This window comes from Stylophora pistillata, chromosome 7, assembly GCF_964205215.1.
Source record: "Stylophora pistillata chromosome 7, jaStyPist1.2, whole genome shotgun sequence".
NCBI classification, from domain to species: domain Eukaryota; kingdom Metazoa; phylum Cnidaria; class Anthozoa; order Scleractinia; family Pocilloporidae; genus Stylophora; species Stylophora pistillata.
The window spans coordinates 24,436,577-24,452,073 of record NC_142525.1 but is presented as its reverse complement, the minus strand read 5'-3'; the positions used below and the strand labels follow the sequence as shown (position 1 = coordinate 24,452,073).

Genomic DNA, 15,497 nt, shown 5'->3' with positions numbered 1-15,497 from the left:
AATGATATTTTTTTTAAAAGAGATAGTCTTTTGCAGAATTGGTTACTACTTCCCTTGCTAACCAAGCTTACACTGTCACTTTGGACCATGTCTTTCATCATTTTAATTGATTGATTCAAGTTGGGGGAGGGGGCTATTCTAAGTGGTGACCTATATCTCTGGCAATCAGGGTACACTGTGCATGATCAAACAAACTACTACATATACTCTCCTTAGTTGAAATTTTTGTTAGTATTTTAGATTATGAAACTCCATAATACCAACATAATCAACTGTCGGGCTGTTTGTTGGTAATCCACAATTTCAATCATTTGAGAACTGACTTGAACATTTGTCTTTTCATTGCTTCCCAGGTTTTGTTCTGGATGAGAAAAATTATAGAAAGCAGGCTGCCACAGTTGTAAAAAAAACCTTGCAAGATAAGTGTGGTGGAGCTTGTAGAGAAGTATATATATATATATATAAAAAAAAAAAAAATTTAAAGCCGCTAGAACTTTTTTTAGCACAATGTTATGATCATTCCTGTATTTTTTAATTATTTCATAGGTTTTATATGTTCTTGTTGATTAGAAGAGAAATAAAAATAGCTTACATAATTAATTTATATCAATAAACTATGTCAAATAGATAACATTGCCGTGTCTTATTCACTTGTTCTTAAATTATGAACTACACTGGTACCCTATGTCACCCTTGTTAGTCAGCTCCCCTATAGCCACAGTAGGGATCCACAGATAGCTAACATATCTATAGTAGCAGATATTTCCACAGATATGTAAGTACTGTTGGTTTTCCATATCTGTCACAGTTAGAAATTTTGGGCCAAATTCCTATATGTTACAGATATGTTACAGATAGGTCATGCAGATATTTCACAGATATACTGCAGACCTGAGGAGCATATCTGTAGACTATCTGCCTGTTTGGTGAGGGTACGCCTTAATGGAACGATTAAATAGTAGAAAATCCGAAAATTGCTAGAGATCGGTTCTGGCGTAAGTCATTGTTCGTCACGCAAAACCAAATCCGCCAAGTCTCTGTCCTCCGCATCGTCAGCGAGCACCGAATCAAAGCGATCCCAGAAGCCGCCGCCACAAGTGAAAGCGCAGAACTCGAACGAAAGATCGCAGAAAAGGAACTTCAACGCCGAAAGCGTGAGGCAGTGTTAGAGCGCACCCGCGAACAGGAAAGGGCATAGCACGAAAAGGATTTAGCTGTTCTCGCTTTCAACAACAAACAATAGCTATGTCATCAAAACAGATAAATGTGAAATTTTACTCTTCTGTCCAAGTTCATATCTTACCCACCGAATTGTACAGTTTGCTTTGAATTCAGAAAATGTGATCACCCCGCTGTAATGTTCGCAAATTGGCCATGACTTATGCTTAGAGAACTAACACGCAGAGACGTGTTCACCTTTTATTGCCTTTATTTTCGTGTTCTTGTCCATAGCTAATCGATTAACAATGTCTTGTCAAACGTGGTTCATATTCATCGTTATTGTTTCCAAAAATACTATTGCAACCTTTCTATGTAACTCACTAGAAGTGGCAGACTATTTTAGAGTACAATTTTATCAAATTGACTTCATTTTACCTAGCAAATATCGTGACTACAGCACACCACAAATAAATATATTTTATTAGACGTTTTGTTGTGTAGTATCACCGAGTATTTTTACGAGTTGTGCCGTAGTTTGACGAGCCCGTAGGGCGGGTCAAAATACAAATAACGAGTAAAAATACTCAGCAATACGACACACCAAAAAGTCTAAGAAGTTATTTATTATCCAACACGCCAAATTGGTATTTCAGTGCGGGCGAATTTCGTGAATACTTATTTACGGGGAGCGCATGACAGAAGTATACGAAGTGAAACGGAATTGGCGCGTTGTCGTGTTGCTGTTTCTATTTTCTTCAATAAATGATTAAATTTCATTGTCGTCTAACTGCTTTTCTTCGTTCGATTTATCTAATAAACTTGAATGAATATTCGCCAGCCATTCGGACTCTTCTTCGTCAGAAAAATGATTTAAATTGTCCGCCACTTTTTACGTAACTTCAATCCAGTTGGTTACTTATGCGATGCGATAAAACCTGTCCAACCGGTTCTCTAGAGTACAAATACCGCGAAATATTTGTGCTCGTCGTGGGCGTTAGTTTTATTCTACGGAGTGTAGTTGGATAATTATACATCTTATCTTACGTTTTGTTGTGTAGTATCTCTGAGTATTTTTACGAGTTGTGCCGTATTTTGACGAGCCCGTGGGGCGAGTGAAAATACAAACAACGACTCTACAACAAAACGTCTAATAACAGATCTATTAAGAGATAAGAGATTTAATACAACAAAACATCTAATAAGAGATTTATTATCCAACAGGCCAAATTGTTATTTCAGTGCGCTCGAGTTTCGCGGATATTTCTGGAGTACAAATATCGCGTGATACTTCTACTCGTCTTGCGCGTTATTTGTGCTCTACAAAGCACAATTGGATAATAATACTTCTTATATTTTTTTCAGTTGTAGTATTCACCTCTTACATAAATTATCTAATCGAAAGTACTTTACTATTCTTTGATTACTACTATAGTTTTAGCCTTTTTACACTGTTTTCTTTGCCTGAGATCTATTTCTATATCAATTTTCGCTCAATTCGGCTCACTTGTTAAACTGAAAAATCTTGACTTAAATTGGTTGGTAACACATTTTCATACAACAGCCCTTTCAAGTTAACATAATCCTGAGTAAGAAAAGAGAAAGCAAGAATTTAAAACAAATTTAAGAAACCATATCATAGCAGATAGGAAGCCGTAATATTGTCAAATGATAATCGTATTATTGACTTTAAGAGAATTTTCTAAATTTAATTCCAAAGATTTAACCCTAGCTCTTTAAATTTGATCAAACATTTCAGTCCTAACCTGTTCTTCGTCCCTGACCATGCTGTGTATTCGTGACCGAAGACACACAAAGTCTGGCCTTTCTAAGGGTTCATTCCTCCAGCATTCCATCATGATGCTGTACCTGTTTGAACAAAAGAAAGATAACCAGTGACGCCTATTCGATCTTCCCTCTATGGAGTGTTACATCATGTAACACTCCATAATATAGATCTTCACTGTAAGATTATCTTACAGGGAAAATCTATATTATACGGGCCTGCATTTTGTTAAAGAGTTTCTTAAGGAAAAGAAAGCCTCCATACTGTTCACAAACCAGCAAAGTAGATATCTTCGAGGCAAGGAAAGGTATTTCCCTTTAAGCCGGTGTTGATCACAACTTTTCTTCCACTGTGACAGCTTTTAAATGTAAGATTGCATCGGTTGTATCTCATGTTCATGACCCAAAGAATAATCTCTGTTTAAGCTCTCGGCTAAAATACAATGAAGTAAAGGAAAGTTGAGCATTACTATTTTTGTTGCCTATAAACCCTGACTATCTGTTTCCCGATGATAATTACTTACAGTTTTTCACTGACAAACTTTGGGCGAGCCATCCTGTACCCGTCCTTCAACAAGGTGGGGATATCTCTCATATACACCCCAGGAAACGGGCCTCCACCTGTTTTGAGTTAACACAGAACGGTTATTAGAGGGAAACTAAGAACAGCGTAATCTTTCCCAGAGAAATAATACCCAAAATATTTTTGTGTATCCCTAGACGTGTGATTTGACTAACGATGTACATGGGTAATAGTGTGTTAAAGCTCCTCGTCAGGAGAAAGCAATGTTTAGCAATACGGGATCTTCATGAAAGAGGTTCCTTCGTGGGCGAATTAGAGATGCCAGGACCTTGTTACTATATTGCTTGTTTCATTCTTTACCGTTATTTATCTCTTTTGTTGAAGTTTTCTGGTTGCTATTTACCTTATAACGACATTTCAACGAGTGCGTTGAAACATAATTTTTAAAACCATTGAGTTTTTAGCATCCATTCATTTTTAAGAGCATTTTTTTTAAGCTTGATTTCCAAATTTCTCATTTGAACTCACCGACAGTGAAGATCTCGTACATGACCACACCAAAGCTCCACCTAAAATTTGCATAATGATAAAAGTTCAAGACTGTTCAAATGTCTTGCTCCTTTGGGATAATAATTTAAGACTTTTTTACTGAAGGTGACACTAAACCTGCCGTCACAAACTGATTTACTTCTGGTTCTCAAATTCAAACAAATTGCAGATTAACATTGTAAATAAACATACACATAGTGTTTAAGAACCCAATCTGACAAGAGGCAGGCCAGCTAATATTTAAAAAAACACAATCAATTAATTGAACCTGGGAAACCGAGACGAAATCCTGTGAGTAGCAGGATGGAGGACTTTAACCTGAGACCAGCATCGCAGCCACACTGCCTCTAAGAACGTTCATATACTAAACGAAGTTTAACCACCTTGTGAAAAACTCATACTAAGTCCTTTTGTTTGTTAATTCTTGTGTTAGAAAAGTAGATTCCCTAAAGTAGGGATCGGAAACTGAAAGAAGCAAGTTTTAAATATTTTTTCGATAAATCTTGCTTGTTGTTAGCTGACAATTCGAAAGTCAGCCCCAACTCATTCACCCTGACGAAGGGCTAATGCTTGAAACGTCAGCTCACAAATTCTTTACGGTGGCCAATTTACATTATCAACTCATTTGATAAAACCATTTTTTTTTTGTTATACTCCTCCGCCGACGTAGCACCTTTATGAAAAGAAAGGTTTGTTCATTTAATATTTTACATATTAACCGATACTTAGGAGATGGCGTGGCGGAGTGGTTAGGGTGCTATACTTGTAATCCGGTGTCCAGGGTTCAAGTCCTCCACCCTGCCACTCACTGGATTTGTTCTCGGTTGCCACTAATTCAGCTCCTCGGCTGCACTCTGTAAATAGCCCACTGGTCTGAATCCTGCCATTGTGGCTAAAAAGCCCCAAAGGGGTAACTTCAATTGACGTATCCATTTATTTATTATACTCCCTTATTTCAGTCCATCGTCCTGTGTTCAAACGCTGAATATTATGGACTATTAATTATATTTTGGTGATATTTGCGCGTATGTTTATGTACAAAACAAACTTACACATCACTCTGTGTCGTGTATGCACCACTTCCAAATAGAGCCTCGGGTGCCGTCCATTTAATTGGAAGACGGCCCTAAAACCAAAGATGGAAACAAAAATGATTATGAAGGAGTTTTAAACAACATATCCATATTTCATTTCCATATTTAGAGCTGTATTTATGTCATGTTATATTCTCCGCTACCGCAAACATGCAGACTATGCGATAGCGTGTTTTTCACAAAATATATCAGTAAGTTCATTTCATGTTACCTTCTTTTACGACTTTGCTTTGTGGAGAAAAGAGAGACTGGGTTGAAAAGTGTTGTTAAATCACGCTGCTCAAATAGACTTCACCTCAAAATATGTCATAAACAATTACCTCATGGGTTCGGACATATATGTCCTCTTGCCAGACATCTCTGGCCATTCCAAAATCTGTGATTTTGCAAACGTCTTTGTTACCAACCAATACATTTCTCGCGGCCAAGTCACGATGAATGATCTGATGCCAAAACCCAAATATGTGTTAACGTTTGAACGATTAGGATTTACATAGATATTCATATCATTCTATTCTTTTGAGCAGAAACTTAACAAAATCAACATTTGAAAAGAACTAAAGTATTTTTAGAGGGCGTCAATACCCCAGTAAACGAGATTCGAAGTACAACATAAGGTGAAATTGCAACCTTTTTCTTGGACAAGTAGTCCATTCCATCACTGATCTGCCATGCGAACCGTAGGAGCTGCTTAGAGGTAAGGTCGGTGCGAGGTTCGAACGAGGGATCACTGTAGTAGTTATCTCGAACTCCTCGGCTCTTCCTGAGATACCCAAGCAAGTCACCATACTGCGCATACTCGACAACTACGAGGAGCCGGGCTGAATACAAGAAAGTTCGTTTGGCTACTGGTTATCAGCTTTGTCTTGATTTATTCATTACAAACTAACTAAAGGTAACCTGTTCATACTCATGACGAACTAGATTTTCTTAAAGGCCCATTTCCATCCGAGATCCTTCGCAGTCGTTTGTTTTGGTTTTGGAATCGCGCTATTGTTAAATGGCGAACTCTGATTGTCATTCCCAAACACTATTAAAAAGAAAAACAAAGATTTGGTGAAAAACACAGTAAACAAATTTGCAGCTAAATATTTGAGAATGAAAAATCATAAATCGAGTCTGTGTATAAAAATTGTACAAAGCTTACTTGATGTTGAAGGAAATTGTTCGGCTTCAACACTAATAAAACATAAACAAATGACCAATATTGGCCAAAACTGATCGACTTTACGCATTTCAATTATAGAATAATGACTTGTACAAATGAGATCGCCTGTATACATATCTCAGGATCTCAAGTAAAAATCAGTCAAAGAGTTATTCTCTCCTCGAAAAAATCTCCCAGTAGTCTCTAGTTCCATCGTAGGAACACTGCAATAAAATTTCTGCAAAAGCACTGTCTGTAGTGTTACCGAAACCCATGGTTGTTTTCCTTGCCCTCCATAAATCATACACAGACTCTCGAAGTCGAATAACCTTTGCCGAGCCAAGCAGACTCGGCCTTCCTCTAAACCGCTTCTTCGGCGGCATCAAGTTTTCAAATGACGTTCTTCACCGTAATACATGTATGAATTAAAAACTATTTACTGATACGGATACTACGATAGTTTTTTGTTCGCACATGATTCAAGATGGAACTTTGAAAGCCCTTATTTGTAAGATGAAAGAAGATATCAAAAGCAATTCCGCAACTACGAGGAAAATAGCGTATTTTTCATATATGAAAAATAATCCGGGCGCGCGAGGCATCTCGGTTGGTAATGAGCCTTTAAGAAGTCTTGGATAAGAGTCGCGTAGTAAGCCTAAATATGAACATGAAAACGATACATTCATGTAGCACATTTGTCTATAAGAAATTTCTCTTACGCGTTTACTACTTTGTGGGGGACTTTAACCAGACTCGAGAGCCCACGAAAGAGCTCCTGTCAGAATGCATAGTGCAGTTGACGATTTTTTAAACGAAACTTAACAAGTCCCCCAACCTAGGGACATTTGAAAACAAATCTTATGCATTACGTTATTTTAAAATACACAATAAGATAAGACCTTTGAACACAAACCGCTGCATAACCTTAGCACTTAGCACTCTTAGTTACAAACTGTAACTGACGCATAAACATACTACAACGACGCAGTAATCAAACAATTCGTTTCTAACATTAAAAGTGACGTCAACAGTGACACGGATTCATAAAACGAAGGGATTTTTAACAAGAAAGACTCTTGCACTCTAGCATCACTTTCGAATGTGTCGTTGACACCAAATGGGTTCATAATTCAAGGCTACATTTGACAGCAAGTATGCGACTGCCTCAAGCTCACCTTCGGTAGTAACACAGCCGTACAGGCGAATGACGTGAGGGTGAGGATCAAGGTGTTTAAGGACTGACATCTCAGACAACAGGTCTCTCTTCTCTTTTTCAGAAGCATCCTCTTTATAAAAAACACCAACGGAAAAAATTCAGGTTGAAACTGGAATGATCAAACTTACAGTTTCTAACTTCTTTCCAACACTCGTTTCACCTAAAGTTCACTATGTCGACGTTTTTTGTATCAAAGCTCGATGGTTCGAAACGTAAATGTATTTCTTGTTTTTTGTTTTGCTTTGGTTTTCTTTTTTTTTGTTTAATGAAAGAAAAAAAATTAAGAAATGTAACCTTCAACACTCTTCACTGCTACCACAGTCCATCCTGGTTTTCCCGGCAGGTCTAATGCCAAGCCTCGTGAGACCACGCCAAATGCACCACGTCCAATGACCTTCTCTACATCCAGCCTTGCTCGTGGTATTTCCCATTCAGGGTCACCGGGGGAGGATAAGTTGCAAGCTCCATATGGAAAAGGCTCGTTACGTATGGCTTGCAATCCCAAGGACTTCCTGACGACAAATAACATCAGAGCTTAGGTTATATTCAGTGATAATGCTTGAAATAACGGCAGAGATAACGGGAAAAAATATCTGGGATTGGACATAATCACGGGAAAACAACATTCGGCCTAAATATGTTGGTTCGCTTTTAGTCTATTTGTCCAATCGTTATTTTTATAAATGTTCATTTCGTGGAAAAGCTGCAATTGTGTACAATTGCCTTCTGTTTGACAGGGAGTGATAGTTTATTCCAGAGTTAACGAATACATACGTGTGGATTTCACTGGCTTCTTCACCTGAAACAATGAGATTAATTAACGTTACTCACAGTATCTATAGCGACCAGCGTATATAAATATAAAACAACGTATGTCAAAAACATTTAGTAGGTCGGTTTTGAATAGATATTCACTCACATGTTCGTTGATTTTTCTGTATTCTGGATCTCTTGGCAGCATATCGCCAAATGAGGAAAGCGAAAATCGTGATCACCGCTAAGCCCGCTATTATAGACAGGTACATGGTGAGTGTCTCTTTACCACCTGTTTGCAAGAGAAGAGTTCTTCTTAAATTATTGATTAGTAAGATAATCTAATCAGTATCAAGGACATGAAACTAAATTAAAGATCCTAAAAGGACCCAGGAGATCCTAAGAAGACCCAGGAAAACCTACAATATTGAAGTAACATATCCATATTCAATATCGATGACTGGTTCGACTAGCTTCTCTGCATTCTTTAAATTTGAAACGAAAGGTGATTGAATATTTAATCCAATGAGCATAAATCAGCCAAGCTGCACATGCATGACTTAGTTCTAGACAAAATAAACCGTAAAGAGTTTAAAAGCCAACGTTTCGAGTTCTAGCCCCTCGTCAGAGCGAGACTCACTCTGACGATGGGGGATTGCTCGAAACGTAAAACGATGTCATGTAAGGGTAAATAACGTCAAATAGAGTATGCGGCATGTAGACTTTGAGGAAAAAGTAATTTTTTTACAAAGGACTCAAACACTAAAAGCAATACCCGTGAACTCTTCTCCTTATTAACTAACCTGCACCTTTGGAAGCACCTGTTTCGGGTTTACCATCTGATCCCGTGACGTTGGTGATACCTAAAGGAAATTTCACGACTCGTGAGTGCATGGATTAGTAAAAACATTATACGATCAGGCTAATTACTTTAGTGCATTTAAGCAAGGTTAGGTAGACCAATAACCTGGACCTGGAATGCAATACCCATGATTGAAAGAATTTGTGACCAGACTGTCACAGTACTTACCCTTTTCTATCAACGTGAACGTCACCGAGTCAAATCCTAACTTATTGGTTGCTACGCATTTGTACATGTAGTTTTTCACGTTACTGTCATTTATTGGAGTAACTGCCAAGTAACTTGAGTTTGAAGTATTTGAAAAGCCTTGCTTAATATCTCCACCTTCTGTGTGCCAAGTGAAGATCGGGAAAGGATTTGCATCGGCTGTACACTCAAGCATGGTTGAATTTCCTCGTGTTAACTCCAAAGTCAATTGTTTCCTAGGTTTGAGTATTCTCGGTTTATCTAAAAGAGAGAAACGAAATTCACGTAAGGTTAAGGTGGCTCGTACCAGTTTCCTCGCGCGGGGAACAGGTCACTCTTGCGTGACGCGCGCGAGAGAAACGTGCGAAAGAAGCGCAAGATCAAAAGATGAAAATTCAAAACAAAGATGGCGGTGCGTGGAATTTTTTCTACTTTTAAGATAAGTTTACCTAAGAGCTTGTATTTGATGTGTTGAGCGGCCTCTGTGAATGCAGGAGATAGAAACTAAGATAACGAAGACGATTTTCGGAGAAGTAAAGGTTGCTTCACTTCACATTTAAAAAAAATATTCAACCGATATGAAATCTTGCGACGGCCAAAAAGAAGAACTCAAATGAAGGATAATCTACCTGAAGTGGAAGAAGACTTTGAAACTTGAAGGAAAATAATATGATATAGCCAGAAGTCATGTGTAGGATTTTTAAGATGAGCTCGGGAGGCTGTCTTTGACGGCTGTTTAATGATTTTCTTAGCAGTAAATGTCTGTAAACATCAGATCGTAGGTGCTCGCGCGAGCCCACGCAATTGTTAGCGGTAGCTAAAACAGATCATGAGCAAATGTCGATCTTATAGAATTCAGATTTTTAAATGCGCGAGAACGCGCGTGGAAATTGCTAAACTTACGAGAGCTATTGCATGAAAACAAGTCCGGTGATCCCTTTCTTTTTATTGTTCCAATATGATAATAACGTCGAAAGGAACCATCAGAAAAAAAAAATAGAAAATGCCCTTTTTGTAGATTTTCTGAAATTCCGCTCCGTAGAATTTCTTAAAAATCTTTGGGCATTTTCCTTTTCAAGTGCCAAAAGCAATCACTAAAAACAATCAGGGGGTCACCGGGTTAGTTTTTGAATTATTTAAGCCACAAGCTAAAAAATGCGTCTGAATAAGCCTATGAAAGCGTTGCCATGGAAACTGCTAGTAACGAAATGACACTTATTTTTGTATAACCAATGACTATGTAATTCAACCCCGTAAAAGTGTTCAGCTGGCCTTGGTCAATCTGTCTGTTGTATTCTTTCAAAGTTACAAACCATCAAAAAGATGAAAACCGGTACCAGCCACCTTAAAGACCTCGAAGGCCTTATTTGTTCTTCTATAGTCCGATGCGAATGTTTCTTATCAAATAATTCCTGGTTAGTGAGAAAAATTATCGAGCTCCTGGGTAATAACGATGAAAGTTTTGCGCAAAACACACTGGGTGAACGTGGCCATCTATTTAACAAATGTTGAGCTAAGCACACCTGATAATACTCACATAGAACATCAACAGCAGTGAAAGGCGAGCTGTAGTTTCTATCTTGGGACAGCGACACACACATATATTTTCCTGCTTGTGATCGATTTATGGATTGAATGACAAGAAAACTGTTCCTTCCTTTCTTCATGGGTCGGTTGTCTTTCAGCCACATGACAGATGAATTTTCCGGCCCCATTCTGGCGCGGCAGGTGATATTAAGTAGTTCCCCTTCCTTCATCTCGACGGTTATATTTTCAGGTTCTAATTAAACGATAAACAAGATGTATGATCTCAAGCATCTGCATCAGACCTGGTTGCACCATTTTTTTGTCGCCAGGATCAACTGTAACCGCTTTTAAACTTACGCTAAGCTAACTTCTCACGAAAAAGGTCGCGACCTTAATCTGCTCGTTAACCAACTAACTAGACCACAGATAATGGCAACCATGATTTTAGCATATGTAGTTGTACATTTTGAGGAAATTCTGTTCATCAATCATTTTATTTCTCGAAGACAATAACACGCTTTATAAGCATTAAACATTAGAGTATTCACGTAAATAAGGAAAGGGGGAAGGGAATCCTACCTGGTGGCTTCGTTGGTGGTGGAGTTGGAACCTGTGAGGGAAAAATAGTTTGTTCTTAGGTTTTATTGTAAGACTTTAAATCATGGCTCTTTGCTTGGCTGGTGCTGGATATATATGCTATTGACCAACCGGGAGGTCCGTGTTGGTAAAAACTGTACCCGAGGTTTTGTATACCACCCGAGGCCTTAGGCCGAGGGTGGTACTCAAGACAAAGGGATGGGAGAAGACTGCCCGCTCTCAGAACCAATCAGATCGCAGAATTTATAGAAGACCGCCCGCTCATGAGCTAAGAAAAAAGTAAATATGCGTGAGGTTAAGATGGCTGCAGAAAAATGCCAAAATTATAACGAGGCTAATATGTAGCCATATTGACCGAACAAACATATTTGATAAAGGGTTTATTGTATTGCGAAAAGATTTCGCTTTATCAAGAATTAAGAATGACTTGTTCGCTTCGACAGCCGGGAAAGAAAGCCAACTGTGTTTGTAACACAACAAACTCACGGGAGTTGTTTATATTTTCTTAGTTATTTTCTCTGCAGTCCTAGTTTAATCAAGACGTAAACGACTATTTCTAAAATGTCGAGCTGTAAAATACTCTCCTCGAAAGTTACCTCTTTGCCTGGAAAAGAAATGATTTCCTACCTGAGCAGAAAGAGTAAACCCATCTTCCATAGGATGAGAACCAGAAACTTGGAACCTAATCCCATAATCTGAAGTATCTTGTTGTTGAACGTTCAGAAGTTGGAAAGCCACGAAGCCACGTGCCAAGTCTCCCACCCAGTTTAAACGCCTTGCGATTAAGGCCTCTTTATCTTTGACTACTGATTCGCTCCCGTTTGATTCTCGAACATATGTTACCCAGTGGTCACCAGTTATGTAGTCGTATTTTTTATTCCAACTGGCAAGGACAACTTCCAGTTTCTTTGATTTCTCCCCCTCAGTTAGTTTAAAACTCCAGGAAAATGTTTGATTGGATCCAATGAAGGAAACTACTGTTTTATTCGGCTGAGAGATCATTTTGAAGCCACATATTCCATTCAAACCTAAAACATCAGTTGATTAAATGGTGTGACACACTTTATAGTGGTAACATCTGTTGTTTACAACAAAGAAATAAATAACGAAAATAAAAAGCCAAATGAAGCAACTGTACAAGAGAGAGGATAGAGAGATTTATGCAGTGGAATACCAACATAGCGCTAACTCGCCGAAAACGCTTCAAAAGGGCCTGAGATGCTGGTTATCAACAAAGAAAACAACAAGGTAATAAGTTAAGTCCATTTTATTTCAAAACAAGACATTTTTTTCTCTCTTTTAAGGGAAACCGATAACATCCCATACAAACCTTTATAAATATAAAACGTTGCCCAACACTGTAAGAGTCACGTCCGCTTTTCTAGTAGTGAGCTTGGGCTGCCTGTGCTCAAGTCAACCAACGCGCGTGGACGCAGAGGACGCTGAACTTTTAGTAGGTGCTAACATTCTGCTTCTTTACTTAAACGGAAGATCGTTGCTAGATTAAAGAAGAAACGTCGCTTCTTGGTGCGGAAAGTCTTAGGAAAGAGAATTTTTGCTAAAGCGATGGAACAAACAATCGTATTTTCTAATTTCTTCCATAAACTGCTACGGGTCAATTTCACCTTCCATCTTGTCGAAACACGCGCACGTGTAAAAGTTGATAAACAACTGGTTGTCATGGTATCATGCCGCTTGTAGTGATTCTCGCGAGCTGGGAAAACATAGCATTATGGGACACATTCCGATCGCATGATCGCAGAACTTTGTTCACAAATGATCGCACTCGATCGCATTCGATCGCAATCGATTGCACGGATAGAACATGGTTCTGTTCCTGCGATCGCTTGTGATTGCGATCGTACACGATCGCATAGCTGTTCACATATGATCGCAGACGATCGCAGGCGATTACACGATAGCTGAAACCACTCAACCGAAGATCGCGAATCGCATGTTCACATATGATCGCAGCCGATCACAGCGATCTGTGACAACTGAGTCCACGGTTTACCATTGCCAGAAATTTGGATCAAGATGCCGGACGTGCGTGCGTATTGAGAAGTTAATAGCGGCGAGATCGTGTAAAGAAATGTATGGGATTTCCACAAAAATCCAAAATCCAACAAATACGAGTCAGAGTATTCCCTAACTCCGACTCGAATCATGTTCAGTAGAGATTTTTGCTTTTTTTTTTTTCCATAAAGAAGGTCCACAGAACTTAAATCGCTCAATATCTAATGTGGAACTTGTCCTAACCACTATCTTTGTTTTCATCCGACCTCAATCCGCTGACCAATGAATGCGAGAGCAAATTGTCCTCGATTTCTGGCGATGCATTCAGCGGCAATACAATGTAACTCCAGCCAACCAACATAAACGCAAAGGACGCTGAAATTCCAACAGGTGTTAACATTCTGCTTCTGTTGTCTTTACTTAAACAGAGAATCGCTACCAGTCAAAGAAGAAACGTCACTTCTTCGAGCGTAAAGTCTTAAGAAAGAGAGAATTATTTGCTAAAGCGATTGAACAAACAATCGTGTTTTCTAATTTCTTCCATAAATTGTTCCATGTCAATTTCACCTTCCATCTTGTCAAAACACACGCACGTGTAAAAGTTGATAAACAACTGGTTGTCATGGTATCATACCGCTTGCATAGCATTATTAGACGCATTCCAATCACATGATCGCAGAACTTCATTCACATATGATTGCACTCGATCGCAGACGATCGCAACCGATCGCACGAATAGAACATGGTTCTATTCCTGCGATCGCCTGCGATCGCGATCGCACACGATTGCAGAGCTGTTCACATATAATCGCAGACGATCGCTGGCGATCGAGTGTAATCGCCTGCGATCGTCTACGATCATATGTGAACCAGGCTTAAACGATCAACAGAGCGAGATAAAAAACGTGACTGCTACGCGATACTCTTCCCGAGAAAATCTTGATCCATATGTCGTTGACTCCAGGAGGTCTCGCCTTCTCATTGGTTTGCGGTTTCAGGAGGCGAGATAATCTCCTGGTGTGGCGCTAGTTTTTTACAAACCTTTAGGAGCTAAAATCTTGCATTTGATTTTGAGAGGAATACATCCATCCATTTAACCGATTTTCGTGTAATTTCGCCAAAACGTTTCTGGGATGATGACGAACAAAAGTGTTTCAGGAAATTTTGAAATTTGAAACATTTTTTTACGTGGTGTCCAATTATGCAACAGGCTTCACATATTTTTCACTGCCCTAACTTTAGATGCGAATATCTAGACAACCAATCAGAATATCGGAAAAGTCTGGCATACTTTTGTTGATTGATGTCTTGTGAATGAGAATATGCAGCCATTTTTCTCGTGCCGCAGGATCCGATACCCGATAAATTCAATAGAAGGACCCTCAGTCGTTTTACGCCGTACCGTCTCCTGACACTTCCTAAATAAAAAAATCGCCTAAATTATAATTTTGTTGTAAACTGCACTTATTAAGCTTTGTTTTTCTATAGTTTGTTAGGGTTTTCTTTAAACTAGCGCGCGTACGAACTTTTTCCTGAAGGACACCCGCGAAGGTAGGAAGCTAGCTAACCACATATATATACATCGACGTAACCTTAACTAACATTTGAATGCTTTGTGGATACGTGTCTAAAAAACATACTTCAACTTATTTCCCCGTCGCAAGCGGCAGAAAATTGGGCCAATATTCTGCTGTCTTGCGATGGGTGAAAGCCAGATTTGGTTACGCGTGGTGAATGATAAAAACTATTCAAGTTTACTTGAATTATTATTAAAAAAGGACCAAATGAGTGAGTTTTATTGACGAACACTGTTCATGAATCTATTTCATGAGTCTACTTTCTTGCTCATGCTTCTCAAGGTTACAACGTTCTTTCTATTTGGAGGGTTTGTTCTAGTGAACATCTTCATACCCTCTGGGTCATTTATTTAATCCTACTTGACTTTTTTTCGTATCCACCAGAATTAGACCGTGTGAGCAGAGTCTCCTACGACCCAGAGAAAGGGACGAAAGAGGATTCCTGTCCTTCGGCTGTACAATTTGAAGGTATTTGAATCGAGAGTGAGTTTATCAGCTTTAGTGTCA

The 15,497-nt window shown here is 38.8% G+C and overlaps 1 protein-coding gene across 1 annotated transcript; it reads right to left on the bottom strand.

Moving 5' to 3' along the window:
• Positions 1-1,419: 1,419 nt before the first annotated feature.
• On the bottom strand, positions 1,420-12,432 carry LOC111339572 (fibroblast growth factor receptor 3). The gene is made up of 16 exons (XM_088726967.1): positions 12,025-12,432; positions 11,380-11,410; positions 10,811-11,053; positions 9,256-9,534; positions 9,029-9,088; positions 8,392-8,517; positions 8,247-8,271; positions 7,767-7,984; positions 7,432-7,542; positions 5,740-5,930; positions 5,430-5,552; positions 5,068-5,141; positions 3,995-4,035; positions 3,468-3,564; positions 2,925-3,027; positions 1,420-2,743 (listed from the first exon to the last, which is right to left on the bottom strand). The coding sequence occupies exons 1-16, from the start codon at positions 12,397-12,399 to the stop codon at positions 2,669-2,671; spliced, it is 2,172 nt and encodes a 723-aa protein (XP_088583093.1). The 5' UTR covers positions 12,400-12,432; the 3' UTR covers positions 1,420-2,668.
• Between the last annotated feature and the right edge of the window lie 3,065 nt (positions 12,433-15,497).

What these genes read in the sequence shown, in the direction of transcription:
- LOC111339572 (XM_088726967.1), bottom strand. Translation starts at nt 12,399, where the DNA reads ATGATCTCTCAGCCGAATAAAACAGTAGTTTCCTTCATTGGATCCAAT. An exon ending in AGGTGCTTCCAAAGGTGCAG is followed by an intron (nt 8,518 to 9,028) that starts GTTAGTTAATAA and finishes TCTTGCAAACAG; the next exon opens with GTGGTAAAGAGACACTCACC. An exon ending in GTACGAGATCTTCACTGTCG is followed by an intron (nt 3,565 to 3,994) that starts GTGAGTTCAAAT and finishes AACTCAAAACAG; the next exon opens with GTGGAGGCCCGTTTCCTGGG.